Raw genomic sequence first — 26,361 nt, 5'->3', positions numbered from 1 at the left:
TTTGATCTTTATTTGTTCTTTTTTATTTTACAAGGTTAACAAAGACATTGATTTCAATAAATACTGCAATGATATTGTTTATCATAAATTCTTTTGACCACAATCATAGTGTTTTTATATTGTGACAGCCTAAGCTGAAGAGCTCAATTTATGGAAACTCTGCAATGTTTTGAGGTAAAACCCAAAATCTTTGGATTTAGGCTAACATGATATCATGTTTTCATAACCCTGTTATCATGGCCAAAAGTAACCACAATCGCAATATCTATCAAAATATGTTTTAATAAAAAACTTTTAATTAAAATTATATTTAATTTGGACTATTTGTGTCGTCTCAAGTCATCCCACAAACCAGCTGCCGGTTAGTTCTGTGAATAATTTTCTGTAAACCATCAGATCAGTAAATGATTCTCCCGTTCATACAGTGAAGCTACAAACACAAAAATCACAAAAGAACTCATGCTGAGGAGCTGATCGTTTTATTCAAACCAAATGACATGATATCTCAGCACAGCCTTATTAAATATCAAAACCAAATGCTGTAAAACAAGAAAAATACCTTCAAATCAGTTCTAGAGACTCATACCATATGATAACCCATACAGCATTTGTAGACATTTTCATTAAATAAACCCGTCAAGACCAATATTTAGCTTGATTTTATCCACCTCTATAGGACGGATAAAATCAAGCCCACCAAAGTGCAAAAGACAAAACCTTCTCATAAGCAGTGGACAAACACAGAACTGGTGTGGGTATATTTGGCAACCATGTATGTGAGGAATACACTGATGGGTGGAAATACAAGCCTTCTCATCATTCAAAAGACAACCTGAGTAATGCATGTCGAGTGAATAATGTCTCGTTCCTTGCTTTGGCAAATCATTTTCCGAGAGCCTTCAATGCCCGCCGACTGACTCTTGCAAAGTTACACATCTCTCTACATGTTAAAACTGATTCAGCATAAACTTAACAAAACATTCAGCAAATAAAATAGACATTTGTCTGCGTTAATAAAAGACTCGGACATACAGATTCAGTTGCGTTCGGCTAATGTGAACATGAATGCATTTCAGCCAGATAATAATGTCATAAAGCGGTGATAAAATGACTCTTCGTGCAAGTGCAAAAGTGCTTGAGAAGCATCTCCTGCATTTAAATTGATGCGATTTTTTCATAGGCACTGATTTATTTATTCAAGAAAAACAACTAAATGATAAAGTTAAACAAATCTGAACTAACTACCACATAGTGCCGAAAAACATTTCTCTTCAATTGTGCCGAGAAAAGGTGATGGTAAAGGAACATGCAATGTCATTTCTTTTTGTAATGCTTTAAGCAAAGGGGGTTAAACCATTGCAAAAGACACGGATGATTTCCTTTAGACAAAGGTTTGCGTAAAGAATGCGTCGATGCAGAATGCAAAACCGGAACGTGGCGATTTGTAGATTTGCAGATTTGCAGATTTGATGCGAATATGAACTTGCAAAGCGAATCAATCTCCTCTTGCTGCTACAAGGCTCAAGATATGTGAAATACTGCTTCAGATTGTGTTTACACAGGTCTTCATCCTACCACAATCAAAATCTGATAAAACAGTGTATCTGTCCAGTGAGCTGGTGAAAAAAATAACAACAGTTGCCAAAATCTTTAAATAACAATAAAAAAGTCCACATAGTACCTTTGTGGGAGGACGAATGAATTCACATTGAACAACTCTGTACATCATTCATCTCAACCAACTGAAAAACAAACGCAAATTAACAATTAAATGACAAAAACGAGGTTTTGTCAGAAAGGCATTGACTCCAATTCGTGGACGAATCAACCATCTGCTTTTGATAAATAAATTTCCCTTTAGAAATGGAGCAACCGAACGCATGGTGGCAGACATTCAAAAGTTCAGTCGGGCTGCCCGGCGCCCTCAGACTTTCAGTAGATCCTCGTCGCTGTCATCAGGGTCTGGCTGTGGCTTCCTCTGGCTTCTACCGCTGCGTTTCATCTTGTTCCTGCTCATCGTGTCATCCAGCAGTCCGACCAGGTCTTCGTCGCTCTCCGCTTTGAGCAAAGCCGACTGCAGGCGTGAAGACGAATGCTGGGCCACTCGGACCCCCGGGACCGTGAGCACCTCCTCTTCGCTGTCCTGCTCATCTAGGGAGAATGATCGCAGAGCATCGGCGCTCACAGGTTTGGTTGTGATGTGACCGTTCTGCTGCGGCTCCCGTGTGGGGGTCTCCGTTTCTTCCATCAGCCATTCCATTTCATCTTCGCATCCATCTTCATCCACGTTTACCTAAAGAGAGAGAGAGAGAGAGAGAGAGAGAGAGAGATGAAGAAAGATGAGATAGAGAGTTTGTCTGGTACACAAACATGCACATTTAAATTTTTAAGCAAAAAAATATATATATGAAACTTCACCCTGGAATATTTGTAAGACACTGGATTTCCTTTCTTGCAGCAGCTGGACACTTTCTGAATAACATATTGCCTGAATAACATTTAAAAAAGAAAAAATTATTATGCATATTAAAAAAACATGCAATAACAAGTAATTGCATTTACCTTCTGTCCCGATTGTGCAGTAGCAGAACAATCAAACAGATTGTGACCACAATCAGCAGCAAACTAAGTACCGACCCCAAAGCCTGACTCCTCCCAGACAAGCCATCATGATCCTCCCCTCCATCATTAATGTGCTGGTCCTTGGAGCTGGATGAACTAATATCACGGTTAGCAAAATAAGATAAATGTATGCAGAAAATGTATGTTCAGGCTTAGGCGATACTCACAAAAAGTCACAAACAGTGGACGTGTGCCAAACAAACAGATATTGGCAGCCGTCTGTCTCGAGCAGGAATTCTGGGATACCCTCTCCTGCTGTAGGGCTGCAGTCGAACAGGATGGTCGAGGACACCGTCTTGGTTTTGTCACGGCCACATGTAGATTCAGAGGGTACGAGGACATCAAGATTTCCACCTGAAGTCAAAAATAACCCGTCACGTCGTACATCGGCGCTGCCAAAGTTTGATGATTAGCATCGGCAAGACCATGGCTTTGATTCCAATGAAACGCATAAATGTTCTACACGTCACTCGACTTAAAATGTCACGCAAAGAATTTCAACGTTGAAGATTAAAAGAGTTCCTCTGACCTTTAAGATAATACTTGGCTTTGTTGGTGGAACCGATTTTTCTGCGGTAGCTGTCATTAATCTTCACCTGACAGATATTGGCACCGAGGCACTTTGAAATGGAGCCGTCTGTGATCCCTGACAGTTGGATTTGGTAGATATAACGGTCTCCGTTGGGCCGAATGTCTCCTGTGGCGTTGTGTAAACTGGGAAAGATAGCAATGGCATAACTTATCTCAACTAAACTGACTGGTTCCTGTTAGGTCAGCTTAGTTTAAAAGAACCATAAAGGTATAGTTCACCCAAAAATGAAATTCTGTTTATTTATTCACTCTCATGTCATTCCAAACCTTTATGAGTTTCTTTCTTCCGCAGAACACAAAAGAAGATATTTTGAAGAACGTTAATAACCAAACAACACTGACCCTTACTGACTTCCATTGAACGAGTCATTTCTCAAAATATCTTTAAAATATTTTGGGTAAACTATACCTGTAAACCGAGTTTCTCTGACAATGAAAGAATGTTTTCATAACACAATATGGGATAATTTGACCTCTGATTCTAGTGCTTCGACAGGGGACAGAGGTCAGATGATCATATAGTGACTAGATTAATGAGACAGAGACACACCGATAATACAGTGCACCCAGGCTGAACGTGGCTCCTGTCTCGGCTACTTTGATGGTTCCGTTGACCATCTCCACCTCCATTTGCTTCACAGCACAAGCGGCACTAGTCTCCCACTCCAACCAAAACTCACACGCTGCTTTATCCTCCCTGAAACATAGACACACACAAATAAAACCAATGCATTTCACTCGCTTCAGAATTTTTTTACAGATCTCAAATTTGGTATATACATTTTCAACTGAGTCGCAGCGGCTAAACTCATATAGACTCGAGGCAGATTCCGGCTTGTATAATTTCCAGAAAGTATTCTCTCCTCTTAATCTCAAAATTTCCTGTCGTGTCTATATTTGAAGAGCTCTTTTCCAAAACGCTATAAATCCATTTTAAAAGTTTTCATGAATTTTTTTTTTTACCTAGACCCATACATTTTGTCAATATTCAATTTATCCTGTTAAAATGGTCTGTTGGCGCAGTCTGAACATGTTAACTCTTTCAGCGCCATTGACGAGTCATCTCGTCATTTTAAAAAAAACGCTTCCCCGCCAGTGACAAGTTTTTACGGCAATCAGTGTTTGTACTGTTGTACAGCGGGTGGCGCTATTACACACAACTGGGAAAAAGTACAGAATCCCAGAACCTAGAACATATATAGGTTTTAGCGGTTTTTAATGGTTGTTCTGAGTGTAATCTGGGCAGAATCTTTGACAAAAAACGTTAATTATCTTTATCTTATCGTTTAATCAAAATGGTGCATTTTTGAAGAAACCTACCCTCATATACGGAGTGATAAAAAACGAACAGATGAAGATAGAAGAATACGGTTTCTTTTGTTTAAAAGCTGACACTCTGTTCTTTCATTTGACATATTGTTTGTCCATATATTCTTTACAGAAAATGTACTGTGAGCCATTAAAGTTGGGTGAAAATAAAAAAAAAATTAAAACGTAGGCGGCAACTTTTTTTTAAAGAGGCTGGGATCGAATGAGTTAAACATTGATTGTTAAATGAAAAAACAATAATGTCGATTAAAAATTCAAAGTTTATTTTTATTTTTTCGAAACGCTACAAAAACATAATTTTTTCCAAAAAATGTTGGCTTATTTCTTTTTTAAAACAAACAAACAAGAGAACATGCAACATATGACATCAGGGACTCATACTATAAATTAATTTAATCAAATAAATGCAAATGCATGAAATAAATAACAGCTAAATAAAATAAATAGTAGCAAACTAAATAGTAAAATAAAATAAATATTTTCAATTTCATGTTTCAATATTTTCCACCACATACAACAAATTTTAAAATAACACGCATACAAGTACCACTAACGAGCGAATTCTGATTGGTCGAGAGGACACATCGCAATTAGGCTAAAAACAGGTTCAGCACTTATATCGTTTTGGAAAGAAACTGAATCTTCCAGAACATTTTAAACAAGGAAATATAGCGATTTGGCATGAAACATTGATGGAGCAGTGAATGGGTTTAGTACAAAGCAAAATGGCATGACAAACTCTGACTCATGACAAAATTTGGCGTTTAATGCGTTTTGGAAAAGAGATCTTCATTTATATATCAAAAAGTGACAAAAAAGTCATCAGACTCACCGCAGAAATTTGGGACGGCCCAATGTGCTCCCGCACTTCAGCTGTATGATAGTTTTGGCTGGCCGATGACTTCCACACACATCGTCTCCCATGGAATAATTCACAAGAATCCTTCCGTCTGGAGGTGAAACGAGCCGGCTTGACATCACCAACAAAACCACAATTAGTTAAGAAGTGGATTAAAAAAACACACGCACCGTTAATGGTCTCCATCGTCTGTGTGTACACGCGACCCAGAGTCTCTGTTTTCCCGTTGTGAAGCTTGCGACACACGCTGGCATCCTCCGGGCAGCTGGCAAGCCCACCGTTAATCGACTGGCACAGATTAAAATACCACCTGTACAAGTAAACAGAGAGTTTCATGCATTTGACTTGTCCATGTCTATGCAGTTTTTCTGGCGTGATGATGACAAAGAAAACTAGATGCTTACGATTCATCATTATGGCGGAATTTCCACGGCTCGGTGAGAGAGGAGAGGGTCTGCAGGTAGTACGTCTGGTGTTGTGCGGCAAACTTGCAAGCCATCTTCTTCGGTGGGCACACCACATTCGTCCTCCATTGGAATGAGGCCGAGCAACCCTGGGTTTCGCTCGTCAGCTGCGGTGTCCCACGGCCGGCCGTTCGGTCACACGAGAACAGAATAGACGACTGCCTCTTTCCTCTCTGTGCTGTGATTTACAAACATAAAAACAGCCTCAAAACCAAGCCCAACCATTTCTCTGATGGTTTGTTTAAACAATTTTAAATCTTCTGTTTTGTGACTTAAAGTGTTCAAATGCTTTTTAGGGTGACTGGACATATCTTATTTAAATAAATAATTTAGATCATAAACACACTTTGCCCAGCTTATGACAGAGGTACATACCATCAGAGCAGAAGCCCCATTTCTTATCTCTGTTGAAATCACTTGTTGTGGAACACCACTTCCTGCCATTTGTTCTGCCCTCAGTAGTGCACTCAGTATAAGACTTGTTCAAGAATTTAAAGGGGAAGATGCACACTTCATCCTTATCCGTCACTGTAAGATAATGTTTTTTTTCTTCAAATAGATGTTTTGCAAAAAACGTCATCTTAAATACAGCTGTTAGATAGTCATCACACTTGATTATGAAATGAAGCAGTCGTGTTTGTGTGACCTTGAGGACAGGGGTCTCCAGCGCTGTACTGCATCATCACCGCCTGCTCTTCTCTCCTGTAGCTCATGTGCTTTAATTTGCTGTTTCCATACGAAGCCGCTGAGCCGCTGGAGATCAGACACACCGCGCTGTCCTTGCATGCTTTGTCCGTCAAAGTGCCACATACGTTGATCTTATAAGAACTTTCAGGAACCTGAACATAGAAAAACAGAAGCAGAACAGAGCATCAGGCGTCTTCTCCTTATTAGTTATGATCATGTATTCACTTTCTTTTCGCATTGTAAGTTAATCAAATGGATTGGGTATTACTTTGGCCAAACTAAAATGTGGAAGTATTTATTATTTTTAGAGAGACCTCAAATAATGCAAAGAAAACACATTCATATTCACTTTTAAGCAATACAACAGTTATTACACTAATATTGTATCATGATTTTTTTATGTAATAGCCTTGATTTTTATCACAGATTTCATGTGTCTCGTCATGCTGTAAATCTGTCACATTGCTGTATATCACTCTTGAGGTTTGATTTTGTTCTGAAACGACAAGATCTCTTCATTTTCTGCGCGGCTGTATGTTCTACTTTAAACTTGCTTGACGGTGCAACCCAAATATGAATATTCTCCCATAATGAAGTCTTCCCTTCTTCATTGGAACACAAATTTATAATCTTATATTAGAAAGTAAACATGTTAACTTCCAAGGGGATTCAAAATCTCTAAATCGCTAAATCTTACAATACGTGAAAGAAAACAAAGAATAATTTGAGCTCATTTAGCAAAATAAAACAAATGCATTTAACAATATTTAACAGTAGCTTCAAATCTCATTGTGATAAAATATTATACAACAACTAGTCACAAAACACAAGATAAAGTGGCATACATTTTCTTTTTAAAGTTTAGATAATAGGTTGAAGTAAACATTTGGGTTGGCATACTTGTGAGTAAATTACTCAGAAATTGTCATCCCTCAAAGGTTTCAAGCAAAGATTTCATTACCTGAACGACCCCTGACAGCTTCGAGAGGTCAAAGGTGTACTGCAACTGGGAGACGGTGAGGCTACAGCCCTGTCGAGTGACGGCTTCGGGACACACCACAGGAGTGGCCCACTCGAAAACATACATGCACTCCTGAGCCCGAATCATCTGAGGAGAGCCCTTCACACAGAGAACCAACACTTACAGACACACCGCAGAAAATAACATCAGTTAACAGTTCACCGCTACATGACACACAAAGACTTACCAGCTCTGCACCTTTCTGACAGGTGAAAATGATTTTAGAGGAATAGTTGGAGGTGGGGTCTGAGGGGCAGACGGTTGTGCTGTTGAATGTGATGGTGACCTCTTCGGTTTCCTTGTTGTACTGAGGAGGGGATGTGATTCGCCCGATGTCCTTCAGAGGAATAAAAAAAAAAAACGTGACTGATATTTACATTAATACACTGTGTCTTATTATTTCAACAGGTTGTCAAAATATTTAACAGTGCACAAAGAACCATCCGACGTTTACTCACAACTGGGTCTCCATCAGCAGGGTCCATACACACGGCGGCCCCTGGTGGACAGTTGACCCCTGGGATGGGGTTAAGGGACTGGCAGATGTTGATGAAGAAGTCAGGAGACTTTTCTTTGTCCACATCATCATCTATCGCAGTATAGTAACCAGTGAGATGTATCAGAGGACTCAGGTCAATCTGGTTGGTGCCGTTCCAAACCGAGCATTTCACCTGCACAGACAGCACTCTTATGGTGATGGTTTCTCAAAGCCACATCTGAAAACCTTTGCGTGCCTTAAAGGTCTTACAAAGCATTGCATGACCCCATTACCTGTTGTTCGCAGACCAGCGGGGTGTGCCAGGAGAAGAAATGAGTGCATGTGTTGTCATCAGAGTACACCAACACGGGACCATCGGTCCCTCCTCCCTCCGGCTTGCAGACGAAGCTGAAGATGCTCTTGTGTTTGAGGGAGGGGCTGGCGGCACACACGTCTCCGCTCTCATAGGTGAGCTCCACCACCTGATCCCTATACACCAGCTTCCCGGAGGCTTTTCCAGCACTCGTTGCTGTCTGTGTTTCCTTGATGCACACACCTGAAGCAAATATCAATGGCTTTACATTACCACAGATATGAAGGGGAGGCCACATGGGCTGTAGCTGACAGTGCACTTATCTAGTTGACTATTTCAGTAAATCCATTCAATCCCGATATGCACACATATATAACATAAATCACCTGTTCCTGAACCACATCCGACGTTCAGTATCTCTCCACAGACGTTTAATCTGAACATCTTCCTGTGGGCCAAAGGATCGTAGACTATATATCCTCCATCTCGATTGAGGCCGTTCAGATCAAACAGATGACCTGTGGAGACCAGAGCTTATACGGTTTGTGTCAGAAGATCAGAACAATTCAAAAACAGCAACAAATATTGTACAGCCAATGTGACACTGAATGTTAAATGTGTACATTTGGATGCGTTTTAATAACAAATAGCATATCTTTTCTTTATGCCAGTCTGCGCTAGACACGACTGTGTGCAGCTGCCTAGTAAACTTCTATCTGCATATTATTGACATTTATTTTAGTGGTGGGCCGTTATCGGCGTTAACTTGAGAAAAATGCCGCCGTTAATCTATTCTCAAAGTTGGGTTGGGAGCTGGGTCTATACTACGCAAGCTATGATGACTTTCACCTTGATGTTTTAGCGTGGATGTATACCTAGCTGAATTGCACTGTAGGGGGCGAGAACGAGATTTTTCAACTCGCGTGATTCGCGCAATTCATGCATTTGCGCTGCCTCATCATTTCATGACCAGGGTTTCATTCGCGCGATTCACGCCTCAAGTAGGTCTATCGCGTCCTTGCATTGACTTAACATGTCAATCACTCGCGCTTGAGGCGCCATTCGCGTTTGGTCTGAACACAACACAACGTTACTGTGAAATAACCACATCAAACGTGACGTGCTTACATGGATGCAGCTATGAAGCCGCCGGGTTTGCTTGAGGGAACTTTTATTTTTAAGAAGCTTCCCAATAGAAACCTCGACAAGACTAAGGTTGTTTGCACCTTGTGCAATGCGGAATTGGTTTACTGTAAGAGTTCTTCCAGTCTCAAGTACCACCTAAACGCAAATCATCCCTTAGCTAATGCGGAAGTAAACACAAGTACATCTTATTGAACATCATTTATTTTCATCACCAATTATCATAGTAGAACAGCTTTCTCAAGCAGTTTGTGATGCATTTTGGAAACAGGAGATGAGCTCCTGGTCTAATGCGCCACCTGGCTTGAGAAACCCGTTCTCAAAGACTTACTTTTAGTCATTATTTGGGTAGCACACATATTCTGAATGCCTTCGGCAGAATTCAAATGAGCCATTTTAATCTAGATTAATCTATGCCCACCACTAATTTATTTATATTAAGGTAACATTTTACATTTGTTGTATAGTAATGTTTTGGATGATAAGAGCTAATTGAACACAATGTTGGTTTTAGTTAGTACCCTATATATGCTATACATGCTACATACCAGTAGTATTAAAACAGTGTGAAATTTGAGGACCTCGCACATCAGAGGACCTCAAACATCAAGTTCACACACGGCCTTAACTCCCCTTGTGACGGGCCTAACCAATTGTCCCGCGAATAGCAAATAGAAACATTTTGACATTAGAGATATAAAAACACAAGCGTCGATAGCCTTGTTGTTAGCGTGTCGACATATAGTGCACCTGAGTGCGATTTGTGTCTCAACGGTCCTTTGCCATGATCTCTGTCCAAAGCTTTCCTGTCTGCTTTCTACTGTCCTAATGAAGGCAAAAAGCCTCTAAAATATTTACTAAAAAAACAAGGAACTAACATGCACTGCTATAAGCAGAAGATGACTCAGCAGTCATGTGTTTGATGGTGCATGCAGCGTGACTGTGTGACTCACCCGTGGCTGGATTGGTCACTTTACAGTCGCCGTGTTCAGTGCTGTAAAGAGGACATGCTGCAGATGTGTACCACTCGAAATTAGACACACAATCATCCAGCGGTGGGTTCAGAGAGGGTTCAGAATCCTGACAGTGAGACAGACATACACAAAAACCTTTAACATCAAAAAAATACTTTAAGACACATGTCTTAAAAATAACTGAAAGCTTAAAGCACTAAAATTATATTTATTAACAAAAACTAAAATAATGAATATTGTTTAGCAACATAAAAAATAAACAAAATAATTATTAAATGAAAAAAAGCATATACCATATTACTTATATTAAAGCTTATTACTAACTTAAAAATAAAATGAACATTAAACAATTTGTAAAGCCAAAATCAAAATTATAATAACTCTGGTTGGAGGAATGAATAAGGAACATTGCAATATATTTAGCACAATATAAACGACAAGGATTGATTTTTTAACATGAAAATATACATTTCATGAAATAAAAAATAAAATAATTTGCTTTTCATATCACTGCATTGGTGCCGTTCAAATGCAGCTCGATTTAAAATCTATTTAAAAGATATTTAAAGCATTTACAGCATAGAGCATCATTTTCATTGGGGCCAAAAAGAGCATCAGCACAGGAAAAATGTGTCTTTAACATGTCTATATACGAACCACTTTGTCTGGATCGCAGCTGAAGCGAATGATGGTGCTTCTGTTTCTCTTGCCGTCTGCGCAGGCTTGTCCGTTTGTGTACTTCAGGACCAGAGTGTTTTTGTCCAACTGTGGACCCGTTTCTGCCTCACCCAGACTCACATACTTGTCTCCGTCCTTCAGACAGGCGGCTGCACTGGACGGGCAGTTCCACAAACCTGAGACCATTACATAGAAGATATAAAACTGACAGCTTTGCTAAAACACATGATATGAAATGGATCATTCTGACCCTAAATGCTGATTGGACAATGATTTATACGAAACTGGTATTAACTTCTTCTGCAAAACACAAAAGATAATTTCAAGAATGTTGGTAACCAAACAACACTGCACCCCATTGACTTCCATTGTTTCTCATGAGAAATTTCTCAAATTATCTTCTTTTGTGTTCCACAGAAGAAATAAATCATGTTTTGAACAACGTGATGATGAAAAAATTACAGCATTCTTTGTGGGGGGTGAACTAAAGCAACATAAAAAGCTACATCTCACCAGTCTGTGGCACCAGAGACTTGCACACGTTGATATAATATCGCTGCGCATGATTGGTCTCTTCAGGCACGACCATCCAATTAGATTTGTGCAGGGCCAATGAGGATAAATCATAAGAGTGTCCGTTTCCATCACTGCCAGAAAACAGATATTAAGCGTTAAACATGATTCAGAAAGGTACTTTGTGTATATGGAGACACCAAATAAGAAGTTGTTCTTACTTATATGAACAGGTTGTGGTTTTGAACGAAGGGCAGGCCAAAGCACTGTGCCAGTCGAACAGATACGTGCAGTCTGCCGTCTCCCGAATAAACTCTGGCTTCCCCTGATGAGAAAAGATACAGGATTAGATTTATCTAAGAACAATATTAAACTAGTCAATATTCTGATTCACTGCAAACTCACAGGATTCTTGCTGTGGTCGCAAGAGAAGAGAATGGCCGTGGATCGCTCGTAGATCTTGTGACAGGTTTCTCCGTGCGTGTAGTTGATCATGATGATCCCGTCATCAAAGGTGAGGTTTTGATTGGCCAGCCCTGCAAATACAAAAACATGAAACGTCACAAGTTCTCACCAGCCTTCAATTGATGGTTCACCCTAAAATGAAGATTGTGTCATCCTTTATTCACCCTCATGTCATCACAAACCGGTGTGATCTTCTTTCTTCAGCAGTACACAATGGAAGATATTCGGAAGAATGTTGGTAACTAAATGTCACTGGACTTCCATTGTATGGACACAAAACCACCACATTCCTCAAAATATCTTCTTTTGTGTTTCGCAGAAGAAAGAGTCATATACACATTTTAAATGACGTGAGTGAATAAATGATGACAGAATTTTAACTCTTCAATAATATTTAACATATCAATCCTATAGTGACACTTAAAAAAAAACTCACCTGTAATTCTGTGTTTCTGATCTTCTACCTGACAGGAGGACACGGGTTTATCGGCGCCATGCGGGCAGACGGTGCTTTTAATTGGTCCGCATACTGCTAAATGATACTCATAATGCAAACCCTTCACTTCATAGTCCTGTCCAGCCAGTGGTGTCAGATTGTACTCATAACCACTCTTCGGATCATTGACTTTACAGTTATCACCTGTAAGGGGACAAAACGTAGTCAAACCAATGAGAAAAGCTCTGTATATGGTTCTCTGACCTGATTGGCTGTTCATCCTACCTTGCACTCTTTTGATCGGACAGGCCTCTGATGTTCTCCAGATGAACACATATTCACAGCCGTCTATGCGATCGAACATGGGCGCACCCTAATAAACAAACAAAAAAAAGTTTTGGTGTCCTAAATACTGAACATGTATTAACAAAAACGCGCCACTGTTGTATGTCTGTCCACATGCTTACGGGACTGTCGTCACACTGGAAGATGATTCGGGTGGAGTAGCGGCCCGAGCTGCACTTGTCGCCGTTCTGATACACGATGCTGATGGAGCCGTCCTCAGTCACCTGCAGGCTCGACTGCACGTATCCCAGATTCCTCCCTGTGCCGTTGATCTGACCACACGCTCCTATCGCAGCAGCTGGCAAAAACAATTGTGTATCACGTGGCCAGTCGTAACAGAGGATAAAACGGGAAGTGACATCATGATGTCCTGCAGTCACTCACCAGCGCAGCCCAGAATGCGAGGCAGCGGTCTGCACACGTTGATATAAAACTTTTGAGACTTTGCTTGATCTGAGGTGTCCAGAGGAACATAAAACTTGCCATCCAGACTGAGGTCACCTAGGTCATACTCTCTACCTTGTGAATCTGGAAAAGCAAGATTAAAAAAAGCAAGACGTCTCAACTGTTCTGCAGCTTCAAATGAAAATAAAAACAATCAAGAGGTTTCCAACTTTCTGAAGCTTAAAAAGAAAATAAATTTGCCACTACTTTAATTCATTTTAAATGTCTCTACATAAGTGATAAGGATAAGGATAAATGACCCTTTTTATTTTGGGTGCACTTTTAAACAAATAGCTTTACCTATGACTTGGCAATCCACAGGGGCGGGCTCACATGCCAGAGCGGTGGACATCTCAAAGAAGACGTTGTGCGTCACATGTGTGCTTGTGCTTGTGCTTGTGCCTGTGCTTGTGCTCAGCTCTTCGTGAATAAACCGCAGAGATGCTGTAGCAGCATTTTGGTCACACACAAAATTAATGATGAAGGTGTTTTCAGTGCCTACGCAGAAACAGAAAACAATGCACATCGATAAGCATATAACACAAAATATATCACAAGATTGAAGTTATATAAACATATCATCGCTGTCTGCCTATCGCCTATATGCATAAGCGCATCATTAGCATAATACAACAAAAGAACGCACATCAACTTGAAAAGGGTGCTCGACCAAAACAAATCAATTAAAAAAATACAATTTAATTAGTTATATTAAAAAATAATGATATCTTTGGAGCTCTGGTGTGCATCATCATTATCATTACAGTTTTTCCTTTTTTACATTTTGGAGATATAATATCAGTGCCTGACAGCAGTATTGCTTGTTGTTATGGTTTGTTATATTGAATGTTATACGTTATGACATTTTTTGTTAAATCAGTTTTGTATGTAAAGAACACAACACAACTCATAACGCACCTGTTTGTTTGTCCAAAACCCCTTTGTACGTGAGAGTGAGAGAGCCATCGGTGGAGAACTGAAGAGATTGTTCAACCCCGACCTGACTCACAGGTTTCCCTTCCTCCATCTCACATCCGGCCACAGGTTTCCCATCAGCACTTCCACACTTATCCACAGCGTTACAGATGTTCACCTACAGAAGAAATGACGGTTTGTGACTCTAACTCATCAGTTTATAGTCCTGAGGAAAATTCTAAGATGTGGTTTTCATCAGGAATTTACAGCGGGATTTTAAATTCGGATCAAAATATAACTATTTAAAGTTTCGACTGCACTCTGACACGCTAAATATTCTCTCAAGATGGACTCAAAATCAAGAGAAACAATGAAAAGCGTTTCATACTACAAAGTCTTTTCCATCTGCTGTGACGGTGTATCCTTCTTTGAAGGCCAGGGACTGAAGGTTGAATTCAAAACCAGTGTTGGGATCTTTCACTGAGCAGGTCTGTCCATGATCATGTGAAAAATAGAAATTAAACATTTTTAGAAACAAATTGTTCTTGACTGCATGAAAGACAGACATGAAGGATGCCAGAGTGACGGTTAACCTTGTTGGTTTCCACAACCGTTGAGATGGCACAGGCTGCTTCGGTCTCCCAAACAAAATCAACAAGGCATTTCTGTTTCCCTTCAAATCGCAGGCCGGATCGCTAAAAACACAAAACGAAACACTCAGCATTCTCCAGACACACATTATAAGGATGTGTCACCTACACAAGTGTCCTCCATGCTAAAACCTGTCATGTTGTGCCTATCTTTTTACTGAAAATACATTTTTTTCCGTCACATACTCCAATTAAACAGTAAATTCACAAGTGTTTGTAGATATTGATTTGAAAAGGCTCATACCGTTGTCCCTTTCGAGCAGAGAAAGTGTATGCGTGTGGTATAAGTGCTCATCACGCCGTCACCCGCCACACATGCAGAGCCGTTCGTGTAAGTCAACATCAGCTGGTTCTCTTCCACAATCACCAGCCCTTGATTGGCAACACCAAAATTACTGACCTCCACCTTCTCAGACAGGCCTTCCTGCACCGGCAACATACACACATTTGTTATGACATCACTAAACATTGTTATAAGATCATTACGCAGTTGTGCAAGGAGTGATGTTACCTCCAAAAATGAACTTCATTTTTTATTGAATAGGATGCTGAAACGACAAACCTTTTCAGTCTCGAATTTCATCCTGCAGACGGAAGCTGCCCTGTCGCAGCCGGGTACGGCTTTGAGCGGCCGGCAGACGTTGATGTAGTATTTCTTCAGCACGCTGGGTTCAGAGGTGTCCAAGACCTGCCAGTTCCTGCCGCCATTAGATACAGACAAACTGCGAAGTGGCGAACAAATGATACGTTCAGTACAGACAACGCCAAAATATATATAAGCTCCAAGTTTATTACAGTTTACTAAAATGATTAAAACATTTCTGTTCATTGAAATCAAATCAAATATGGGACTAAATATGATTTCAATAACTAAATGAACAGTAGAAATGACGCTTTAGGAATAAACTAAGTAAATAAGTTTAAGTTGAGGCACTAAAATGATCAGCTGAAAATAAATAAACTAAACTTATATCTAAAACTGAAATAAAAATAAATCCAACTCGTACAGGAAAACCAAAAAGAAACTAATAATCAAGAGTTAAACTACAATGCACAACATAAAAACACAAAATATAAAAGCTAATTAAAACAATAATAAAAAAATACAAATGAACAACATTAATATTTATAAAACTATCATAACTTTGATGCACTCCAAATGCTAAAAACTCGAAATGTTCCCTTAAAGGGGCAGTTCGCCCCCCCCCGAAACGGACATCATTTACTCCCCCTCGAGTTGTTCTAAATCTGTAAATTTCTTGTTCTGATTAACACACAGAAAGATATTTTGAAGAATGTTTGTAACCAAACACTTCTTGGATCCCATTGACTACCATAGTAGGAAAAAATGGCAACGGTAATCAAAAGTGGCCCAGAACTGTTGTACATTCTTCAAAATATCTTATTTCCTTTTCCTTTGTCAGTCAATGGCGGCCGAGAACGGTTTGGATACATGAGATCTTCATAATATATTACATTTACATTTATGCATTTGGCAGACGCTTTTATCCAAAGCAACTTACATTATACATTTGTTTCTGAATATGTGCAATCCCCTGAGATCGAACCCATTACCTTAGCGTTTCAAGGCGCCATGCTCTAACCAGTGAGCCACAGTAAAGCATTTTAGAATATAAATATAATTAATACAGATTTGGAACAATTTAAAGGCGAGTAAATGAAGAAAGAAGTCAATTCTAGGTGAACTGTTCCTTCAAAAAAATAAAAAAAAATTAAAAAAAATATTTTCAGAAAAACAAGCTTACCTGGACAGGTCATACTGCTGTAGTGTGTTTGGATCCGTCACAACACACTCGTGCGGTCTTTCCGGACAGGCGTAGGATGTGTACCACTTGAAGCTGTATGTCATATTGTCTTCATCCTAATATGACAAGACAGAAGCCATGAAGAAACAATATCTAAAGGTTTCCCAGGTACAGAGGTCATAACAAAAGAAATTCTTTAATGCTTACAAGTTTTTTTCCTGTGAACACAGTCAGCACAAACTATTTAAGAGCAGGTGACGTACCTGAAACTCGGGTTTGCCCGGGCCGGCCCCTCTGTCACAGAGGAAAGAGATGAGTGTGGAACGCTGCGTTTGCTGCGGGTTGTTGTACTGAGAGCCATTTGTGTAGGTCAGCTGGATCCGTCCGTCATAGTACGAAAGTTTGGAGTTAAACTGACCGAGATTCCAGGAGCTCAGCCCACTGTAGAGACACATTGAGAGATGTTTCGTGGTTCATTACGCTTTTCAAAATTGTCACAAAAGAAAAACCAGTACAAACGCAGGATGAACTTGCCTCTGGTCCACCTGACAAGCTCCGGCGGTTTCAGGACACTTGGCAGCCTTCACGGCGCCACAGACGTTGATCAAGTAATCATACTTTCCGCTGGACATGTTGTAATAGCTTTCGCTCGGTTTCCGCAGGGGCGACAAATCAAACAAAAGTCCTGCAAACAAACGTGAGAACGTTTAATTCTCTTAAAACATGCACGGGTCAGGGTTGGACTGGATTAATCGAGTACCTGCTTGGGGGTCTTCCACTCTGCAGTCATCTCCTTGTGTTTGAGAGAGGACACAGGCCGAGGCGGTGAACCACTCAAACTCATAGGTGCATCTGTCACTGGACACGTCTCTCAAGATGGGAGCGCTCTCCAGATATCCCGGCTTACACTTCAGAGTGATGATGGTTTTAATTTTCATGTTCTGTCTGCACACGTCTCCGTCTGTGTATATGAGGCGAACATCGTCACCTTCAGGTGCTTTTTGGGGAGAAGCGAGAAATTTTCCCAAACTCACATGTTTTCCATTTCCTGAGAGAGGAGAATTGAGTTAGAAAGTGACGTTTTTGAAAGAAAGATCATTTTCTTTCATTACATAATAAACATGTTTTTAATGCATGGAACAAGGTTCCAACATAATATCTATAGTCATATTTTTTCACACAAAAAAATAAAGAAATCAAGGAATGAGTTAGGGGCTATTCAAATTTCACCTCTAAAAAAAAAGTGCAGGAAATATTTGAGCCGCCCAGCTTTATATTTTTTTCAAACGAGCTTGGGAGCTGGCGCTCTCCTGCCGTCTGCCGTTGTTAAGCAACCATGGGCCGTATTTGCCGTGAAGATTAGTTTATGCGCTAAAAATCCTTTGCTATAACTCTACTAAATTTATTTATGATGTGATCATCTGTGTCTCCATCTTCGTTGAGCATTTCTACGCTGTTTCCAGAAAAGCTGAAGCTGATTAGTTCATGTCACACGACCTGCAGTGCGCTTGCAGCATTCTGAATATAAAATTTCACAAACTTGTCCATGCAAAAGATGCGAAATGTGAATGACCCCTTAGTGACCCTAAACGTTTGAACGGTATTGTAAACACAGACATATAAACGATCTCTGCACTGACCTACTGCACATATTGCTGCATCCTCAGGGCATGAGTTTGTCGCCTCGTCCAATATAATTTTATGGCAAACGTTGATGTAAAATCTCTTTTTATCAGACTTTTCTGCTTCAACAGCCTCCCAGTTATGAGATCCACTCGATTCTAGAAAAAAACACCCACACAATTACGTGCTGAAAATTTGGGAGACGTACATTAAAACACAGAAACATAACATTTCAGAAGGAAAAGGAAAGGATCGTATACATCTGATCACATCTGTACAAGAGATCATTCCTCAGCTTTAACAGACCTGGGAAGCGTGTTAGAGACGAGAGGTCGTAGCGCTTCTTATGGTCTGTGACTCGACAAAGTAGGTCTTCCTTCTCCTTAACACACGCGTACGCTGTCTGCCAGTCAAAATAATACGTGCAGTCTGACTCTCCCGTGAATTCCGGCTGGCCGTTCCCTGAAAACCACAAGTCTGGCGTCAGTGCGGAAGATGTGCAGGAAAGCAAACGTCTGACATCACAATGCAGTTCCTTTCTTTTTAACCATGAGCGTCACTCACCAGCTTCTGGATTGCACTCAAAGTTTATGATGGTCATTCGCTGAAATCCAGTGCTGCATATGCTGCCGTCCGGATAGATTAGCGTGAGGTCTCCATCTGAATACCTACAGACACCAAAATAGTTTTCTTTACAATGCACTGCACATGCAATGATAGCAATGATCCATGATATGGAGCTGATATGCAAACGTGAGGGTTTTTCCTGCATAGAAAAATTGCCTCCATCAAATTTTTGCAGACTCAGATTCTTGCCGAAATTCTATGTCGGGTGTCTTCACAAAAACAATCCGTGTATTCTGTCAACAGACTGTCATTTGTAAATGCAGATGCGGCATTACGCCGCAGAGGAGCGCTGTTTAGTTTATTTGGAGGCGGTTTTGGCTAGAAGGGATACAGCTACCTCCACTGTGCACGTGCACTTCAAGACAGCGTCATTTTTGTCACGCTAACAACAGTTAATTACTATTTTTATAAGGCTAGGTAGGTGTAGACATAAGCTTATGTAATTTACTATATTTTATAGCAAGATTTTGCATCACTTTCTAGCAACAACCCAGTAAGGCCAGATTCACATAAAATGACTAATATACACGCGGAAAAGAGGTAAGTAACGTTACAAGAGCTAAAAGGAGCTGTATCAGCAGAGTTTCACGACTCCTTTGAACCGATTCGTTTAAAATGTTAAACTTTTCAGTCACTATCGCATATATAAGATAAGCGAATCAAGCAATGTCAATGTGCTTTGCTAATTTAGATAGACTGGTTCATTTAATTGGCTTTTGTGGGCTGAAAAGTTAGTTGAAAAGGATAAAAAACTTTATTTGATAAAAAAAGTAATGTTTTGTATAACACAATAATTGTTTTTTCATCTCATTTTTATGTTCAATATGTACAGTGTTTGGTTAAGCCACTTAAAGGGACGGGAGGCCTACAAGTGTGTGTTTGCACAATATAAGGATGGCACGCCTCATTTTGAGCCAGGAAAAACCCTGGTCCTCATATTTTAACATTGCTGAATTATTCATTACAGATGTGAACTATATCCTGCCTTTAAGACTGATGTAAACCTGAGACAGAGAGACATTTGAAAGGTTTGAAAATGTGAGCTAACCTCAGCGTTTGGTTCTGGTATCTCCCAGCGATCTTCTTCACGTCGCCAGATTCTTTGACCTGACAGGACGACACGTAACCCTCAGTATTACAGTCACCAGCTATGGTCTCTCCACACACGTTCAGATAGAAGAAGTACGAGTCCTTGCCACTCTTGGCCTTGGCCACATAGGGTTGATCTGTAGCTACGGGAAGAGACAAAAATAACATGAGCAACCATTAGTGTTCCATCATAAATTACAGATTTGTGGTGAATCTTCTGATGTAAACTCACAGGTTTGTGTCAGGTGAGTGAGGTCGATGGCGATGTCGTGCTGAGCGCTGGTCAGTTTGCAGTCGTGACTCTCCAGGTAATCTCTGTGGCAGGCGTACTCGGTCACCCACTCGATCTCATACCGACAGTTTGAGTTGCTTATCATCTTAGGGTTATTTCCCTGAGAAACCAGTGAGATCAACGTCCACCAACATGACACAACATGGCAAAACACAAATTCAATATTATAAGTCTGTACTAAATTGTGACAAATTCTTACCGCTTGCCTTGTAGAGGGACAAATGAGTGTTATAGTCACTGCCGGACTGTGGCCCTCACAGAAGTCTGGGATGTCTTTGACACCCTCGTACCGCAATCTCAGTCTGAAACAGAGAAGAGGCTAAAAGTCATTGGTGGGGAAGATGGGAAAGAGCTTGGGTACACTTGGGTCTCTGGAATAGGAACTGTGAGGTTGCAGGTTTAAATCCGTAAAGGGCAATAATTGATTTGCAGAAACAAGAAAACTATTACACACTTAAGAACGAAACACAATAGGATATATGAATATATTCCAAAACATCACATACTTGTCATTGGAGAGCAGCTCCAGCTGTTGGACCGGCTGACCCATGTCAAAAGATCCTTTGCTGGAGGTGTGACAGGCGGCGGAGCCTTCAGGACATCGGCTTCCATCTCGGTCTGGACAGAAATATTCAAGCTTTTTAGTATATAAACATGGCTAACTTATCAAAGTCATAGCTTTCAAAAGACTTGTTTCATTTAAATAAGAAACTGAAGAGGGACTGTGTGTAAGTAAAGCTTAGTTTGTCACTGCTATTAAAAAAAGGTAATTGAAGGTAACCTACTTAGACTTCTGCATATATTAATGTAGAAATCTACGTCATCGTCGGGGTCGTCGACCAGATAACCGTCCTTGAGTTTAATGAGAGGATTGAGGTCGTGTTTCTTCCCATCAGAATCAAAGACGTAACAGGGGACCTTAAAAACAGATGTCAATAAAACACATGGACTGGTTGGTAAAAAACGCTCATATTAGTTTGCGGTCCTTCTGAAACCTCTGAATCTCTGTATTGCATGATTTTTGCCATAAATCACTATTAAGTGTTATCCTTTATGTTGTGACTGGGTTTTGCTAATATCTAACTAATAAAAAGTGCTTGTCTACTTTGTATTTAATCATTTAAAATGTACAGTGTATTTTCAATTTACTGAAAAACCTGTGAATTTGGACATCCAAGGTTTTGGAAGGACAATGACGATTGACTGGTTTGTTGTAAAGCATTCAGCATAAGATACACTATATAATAAATGTCTTTAAAAACCCCAGACTCTTGCAGATGCTCTCATGTCTCATCACCTCCACCCACCTCTTTATGTGGTTTGAATTTGTCTTTTCTGCAGGCGACATACGTCCTCCATTCAAAGTAATGCACACACTCTGAAACGGTCACAAACTCTGGCGTGCCCTTTGATCAACACAAAAAACAGACGTCATTAAAAATGTATTAAAATTACCCTCCAAATGCATAAATAAAAAGTTATTGGCTACATTATTGAAAACTATATCATGCAGCACCTAACAACTCAACTTCCTGTTTTTCTGTGGTTACAAACATGTCACATGACCTCGTCTTATTGCTTAGAATGCAAACAGTTTTAGCTAGGTTCCATTATGGTTGGTTGCATAATGTATGTGAACAAATTCAGTAAATCTTTTAAATCATGTGACCGACTCAAAAAACATCATGGACCTTTGCGTCTCTGAGCAAATTTAGATCTCATACATAATGCAGCTGCCATTAAGATGAATGACGGTGCTGTACTTCTCAAGTCTTAAAGACCTCCTGAAGTGCATCAAAATGTGCAGCTTTGCTCAGTTTGTTGGGAGTAATTTCCAATGAAAAAGAAAGGGCGGGACACACCAAAAAGCTCTACCCCCTTCTAAAATAGCCAATAGTTAGCTTGCCTTAGCCTGGATTCTGATGGTGAAGCTGAAGTGCGGATAAATGATGTCAAATAAAGCATTGCCCCATATTAGAGGAAGTCAAAAGACGAGATTCTATCTTCTAAATGCGAATTGAGCTTAATATTCAAAAGCTGAAAAACTTCCCTTTGATTTAGTTGGTACTTTTAGAACCGACGTGATTTAAACACATCACTGTCTCATCCTCACATAAGCCAAACATGAAATACGAAAATATCCACTTCTCCAGTTAAAAAAAGGAACAATGCAGATTCAGCCGCACCAGCTCTCGCTTCATCTTAACAGTGTAATATTTTTCTTCTTGCTCAGCAGGAATCTGAAAGGAAACAAGCGTCACAGCAGGTGCCGCTGAGGAAATCTCACCATGGTTTTGCCGCATTGAAAAGTGATGCTGCTCTGAACGGGACTGCTCTTGACGTCGCATTTCTTCATGCTGTTGAAATCGAGGACGGCGGGCGAGACCTTCTGTAAGGAGAGCTCACCTATGGGGATTAAAAGACTCTTGTTTGGTATCTGTCATACCTTGGTAAATGTTCTGAATTAAACCGTTATCATTATACCATATTACATTTAAAATGTAAGTGAAAGCTTTTAGTGTAAACTGGCACATTATTGGACACACTTATGGAACAGAGATAGAGGTATCACTGTTAAATACAAGAACTCACATATATAAATTACTTGGCGAAGTTTGCCAATGGGCCAAACGACAAAGTTAATATATTATAGCTTGAGACAGTGTACAGCCGGAATCTTATAGGTCACAATTTCTAGAAGTACAGAAACCCAGAGAACACACAGCAGGAGTGACCTACTAAAACAAAACACAGTGCCAACTGGTTGTCTATACATGCCAGCCAGACCAACTGCAGCTCGAGACCTCCAGAGAACATTTGACATGCCATATCTTTACGAAGACTTTGTTTGGAAATTGTATACAACTGTACTGCTTTCTACAACATACAACCAAAAATGCTAAAAAAAAATTGTTGAGTTTAATGCATCGTATTGTTTAATTCAGTGGGTGGCATAAAGTTCTCAAAAATATCAAAATGCTTCTTTTCAAATTTTCAGTCAATAAAATGTAATGGTAATATGTAACGCTTTAAACTAAAAGAAAAACATTATTGAGCAAGTATATAAAATAATAGGTGTTCAGGGTGTCGTACCTTACTTATAATAATCATTTAAATGTTGAGCTTTTGGGTACGGTTTTGGGGGAAATGTCAGTTTGACGCAATTTGATTTCAAAAAGTTTGAAGATAAGATAGTAAGTAACTTACAACTTTATGTTTCAAACATAGATGGCAACTGGGAGATTAAAAATAACAGATGTAAAATAATCAAAGGCTAAAAGATATATATAGTTCATTTGAAAAATCTTTATGATAACTAGCAAATGTTTATAATTTTCATGTCACATGTAAAAATCTAAGCGTTTAGTTTACTGGCATTTGGTATTTTTTAATATAGTTTACCTATGCACCATAAGTTAAATGATAAACTTACAGGAATTTCCATTATTGTAATTTTCGACTACATCACCTGCTGCTTGATAGCTGTGACCTACTTACAGCAAAACACAAATATACTGCCGCAGTAACACAAGATAACATCAGGACAAACATGTATACACACTATATACACAAACCTATGGAAATGCGCTGAAGAACGAGAAAAGTGTCTGACTAAAAATGTAACAAAGAAAATCGGACATCAAGCTGTCAATCATCACAAAACAACCAAGACATGTGAGGCAGAAAGACAGGTTCAACTACAATGAATATAGTAATGACACAGTCTTCACAGCATGAGACACAGTTATAAATAGACACTTCACATGTCTTTTGCGAAATAAACTTCTGCCTGCACTTTACATGAAATAAAATCTATAAACACATTACACAATCTCTGCATGTACTGTACAACACACGACCTTAGAACACAGCGGCATGATATTTATGTTGTTTGCAAACATTTTGTGCAGTCACTTGACATGCCATGCAACAGTCTCAGTGTTTGTTCAAACCACAAATGAAGCCAAACCCATCATGTGAATCTAGAGATAACACAATCACACTCTGAGCTGCTATTGGTCAGGTTCAGTTGATAGGTGCTTGTCATACAGAGGTCAGCTGACTTGTTTTATAAGACCAAACAATCCAGCACTGTTTAAAAGAGATGACGCTTAAAATATCAAAGTACTGTATTCGATTAAACAACTATGATTTATGCAAGGATCAGAAACTACTGCAAAGTTAGAAAATAATCACTGTTTACTCTCCTTAAACGTTTAAGAACAAACCGAAGTCAAAACTTCATGCTTTTCAACTAAAAGAGTCGACAAACAATACACTAAACTCAAACCAGAAAGAAACTGATTTAACTCTGATAACAAAATATAATATCCCTGATGCTGGACAGGGTTTTTCAAGCCGTAACACTGGAACGGTATAACAAAGGTAAGTAAAATATGACGCAGTAATACTAACGGTTATTATCACGGTAAACCATTAAAACCGGCAATCGTTACATCCCTACACACTACGCTAATAAATGAATGCAGGTATTTGTGGTAAAATCATTCCTTAAGAATCAATTCCCCAGTCAATACAGGTACAATACAGGTACTACTTAAAACCAAACTCTTCCTTGAATACCTGACAGACAAAAAAAAACAGGTAGTGGTCTAGCTTTTGTTAAAACCAGTTACTTTGTATTGGCACCTAATGTATTATGGCTCCTGTATGACATATCGCTCCTTTGCTTTGTAAGTCGCTTTGGATAAAAGCGTCTGCTAAATGACTAAATGTAAATGTACTTATGTACCAACCATATAATCACACTAAATAAAACCTTTATAATGAAAGAAACATTGCTAAATTAAAGATGCAGGTCACACAAAAGCCAAAAAAGGCACATGCAGTCCAGAGGTACACCCTGTGGATGCTTTCGGTGTGTTTTGACAGATTGCACTCACCTACGGACTCTTTCTGGCCACTCTGTTGGTTTCGAGCACAAACAGCTGTGTCTTTTCCACAGTCTGTATCTGGTGAAGATTCACAAAGCTTCAGTGTGTAACTCACATTGCTGTCCTGGTCAATGGCCTCCCATTTGTAACTTCAAAAGAAAACACACACAACCTTATACGAGATGTTCCATTCATTCTTACTGCAGTGTAATGATGGTTTATAACATGCATTATATAGATATAGATTACTGCTATTAGATACCTTAAACAAAGCATACACACGAACTGACGTCTCATGTTGACATCCATTAATACAGCCAGGCTAAAAGCTAGCAGTGACTAGTTCTCAAAATGTTCAATTGCTAAGCTTTGGAGATATACAGGCACATGAGTTTGATTCCTAGAAAGCATCTGCTTATGCTATACAGTAGGAATGAATAATAATAACGTTACCTGCACAGATCCTGGAACCATGGGCTGTCATCCGGTGCTGCTGCTGCAGCTGAACGGACACACTTAAGCAATATCAACGCACAAATAACAGTGGTACACATATGGCGAAAAAGTGCCGATTTACAAATACGTACACGACCCATATTTTACATCGGGATATATATTAGTGCGCACGGACCGACATGATACAGCAGTATGTCTGATTATTAATCACTACCGTGTAGCAGGAACAACTCACGGTCACATGACGAGACGGCGCGTGGTACAGATTACGTGGACGGCTTGTCGAGGACATGGGCGGGGTTTGGCGGCCTGCGAAAGCAGATTGAAAGCGCATTTTTGACGCAAAATATTATCAAAAATCGAACGAACCTTTTTGGGGAAATAAAATGTTTGATAATAATGTTAGTAGTATGCTGTTTAAATTAAAATAGTTGCGCTGTTGAACGTCGGAGCCGCCGTGCGCCCCCTTGTGGAAGAACACAGTACTGTATTAAAAAAAAAACATTTATTTCGTACTGTGATGATATCTTGTGCACAGTTTTTGACAATTGGTTATGTTACGAATAAAATATGCCAAAGCAACGTCTCTTATGTAAACTATAATATATTTACAATACAACTAAACATTTTGGAAGTAAGAGAGCTGTATCGTCTTGAGGTATTACGGAATATACAATGTTGTGTGT

At 39.6% G+C, this 26,361-nt stretch overlaps 1 protein-coding gene across 2 annotated transcripts; it reads right to left on the bottom strand.

Moving 5' to 3' along the window:
- Window positions 1-457: 457 nt before the first annotated feature.
- Window positions 458-25,918, bottom strand: igf2r (insulin-like growth factor 2 receptor). 2 transcript variants are annotated; one of them, XM_056764174.1, is made up of 47 exons: window positions 25,673-25,918; window positions 25,229-25,368; window positions 22,612-22,730; window positions 21,632-21,730; window positions 21,110-21,242; window positions 20,831-20,942; window positions 20,524-20,626; window positions 20,265-20,424; window positions 19,992-20,175; window positions 18,881-18,984; window positions 18,623-18,778; window positions 18,334-18,474; window positions 17,454-17,741; window positions 17,228-17,378; window positions 16,957-17,134; window positions 16,694-16,809; window positions 15,490-15,649; window positions 15,172-15,351; window positions 14,871-14,972; window positions 14,666-14,767; window positions 14,281-14,455; window positions 13,663-13,860; window positions 13,303-13,446; window positions 13,041-13,216; window positions 12,859-12,946; window positions 12,574-12,777; window positions 12,078-12,208; window positions 11,894-11,997; window positions 11,673-11,806; window positions 11,139-11,335; window positions 10,461-10,587; window positions 8,751-8,882; window positions 8,345-8,607; window positions 8,032-8,244; window positions 7,761-7,910; window positions 7,514-7,672; window positions 6,512-6,704; window positions 6,241-6,393; window positions 5,806-6,043; window positions 5,572-5,711; window positions 5,375-5,492; window positions 3,764-3,910; window positions 3,152-3,336; window positions 2,790-2,976; window positions 2,563-2,718; window positions 2,419-2,488; window positions 458-2,293 (listed from the first exon to the last, which is right to left on the bottom strand). In XM_056764174.1, exons 1-47 carry the CDS (start codon window positions 25,813-25,815, stop codon window positions 1,925-1,927), a joined length of 7,422 nt encoding a protein of 2,473 aa, XP_056620152.1. In that variant the 5' UTR covers window positions 25,816-25,918; the 3' UTR covers window positions 458-1,924. The 2 variants fall into 2 exon arrangements, with proteins under 2 accessions (XP_056620152.1, XP_056620153.1); XM_056764175.1 differs by having other exon boundaries at window positions 2,563-2,709.
- Window positions 25,919-26,361: the final 443 nt, after the last annotated feature.

The sequence above is a fragment of the Triplophysa dalaica genome, chromosome 13 (genome assembly GCF_015846415.1).
Source record: "Triplophysa dalaica isolate WHDGS20190420 chromosome 13, ASM1584641v1, whole genome shotgun sequence".
In the NCBI taxonomy this organism is placed as follows: Eukaryota; Metazoa; Chordata; class Actinopteri; order Cypriniformes; family Nemacheilidae; genus Triplophysa; species Triplophysa dalaica.
Note: the sequence above shows the minus strand (reverse complement) of the source record. Positions and strands in the feature narration are given on the sequence as shown.

Coding starts and splice junctions, on each gene's coding strand:
- igf2r (XM_056764174.1), bottom strand. CDS start 25,815: ATGGGTCGTGTACGTATTTGTAAATCGGCACTTTTTCGCCATATGTGT. Junction 11,807..11,893: donor ACCACAACCTGTTCATATAA/GTAAGAACAACT, acceptor GTTTTCTGGCAG/TGATGGAAACGGACACTCTT. Junction 8,883..10,460: donor AGTGACCAATCCAGCCACGG/GTGAGTCACACA, acceptor TGGTCTCCACAG/GTCATCTGTTTGATCTGAAC.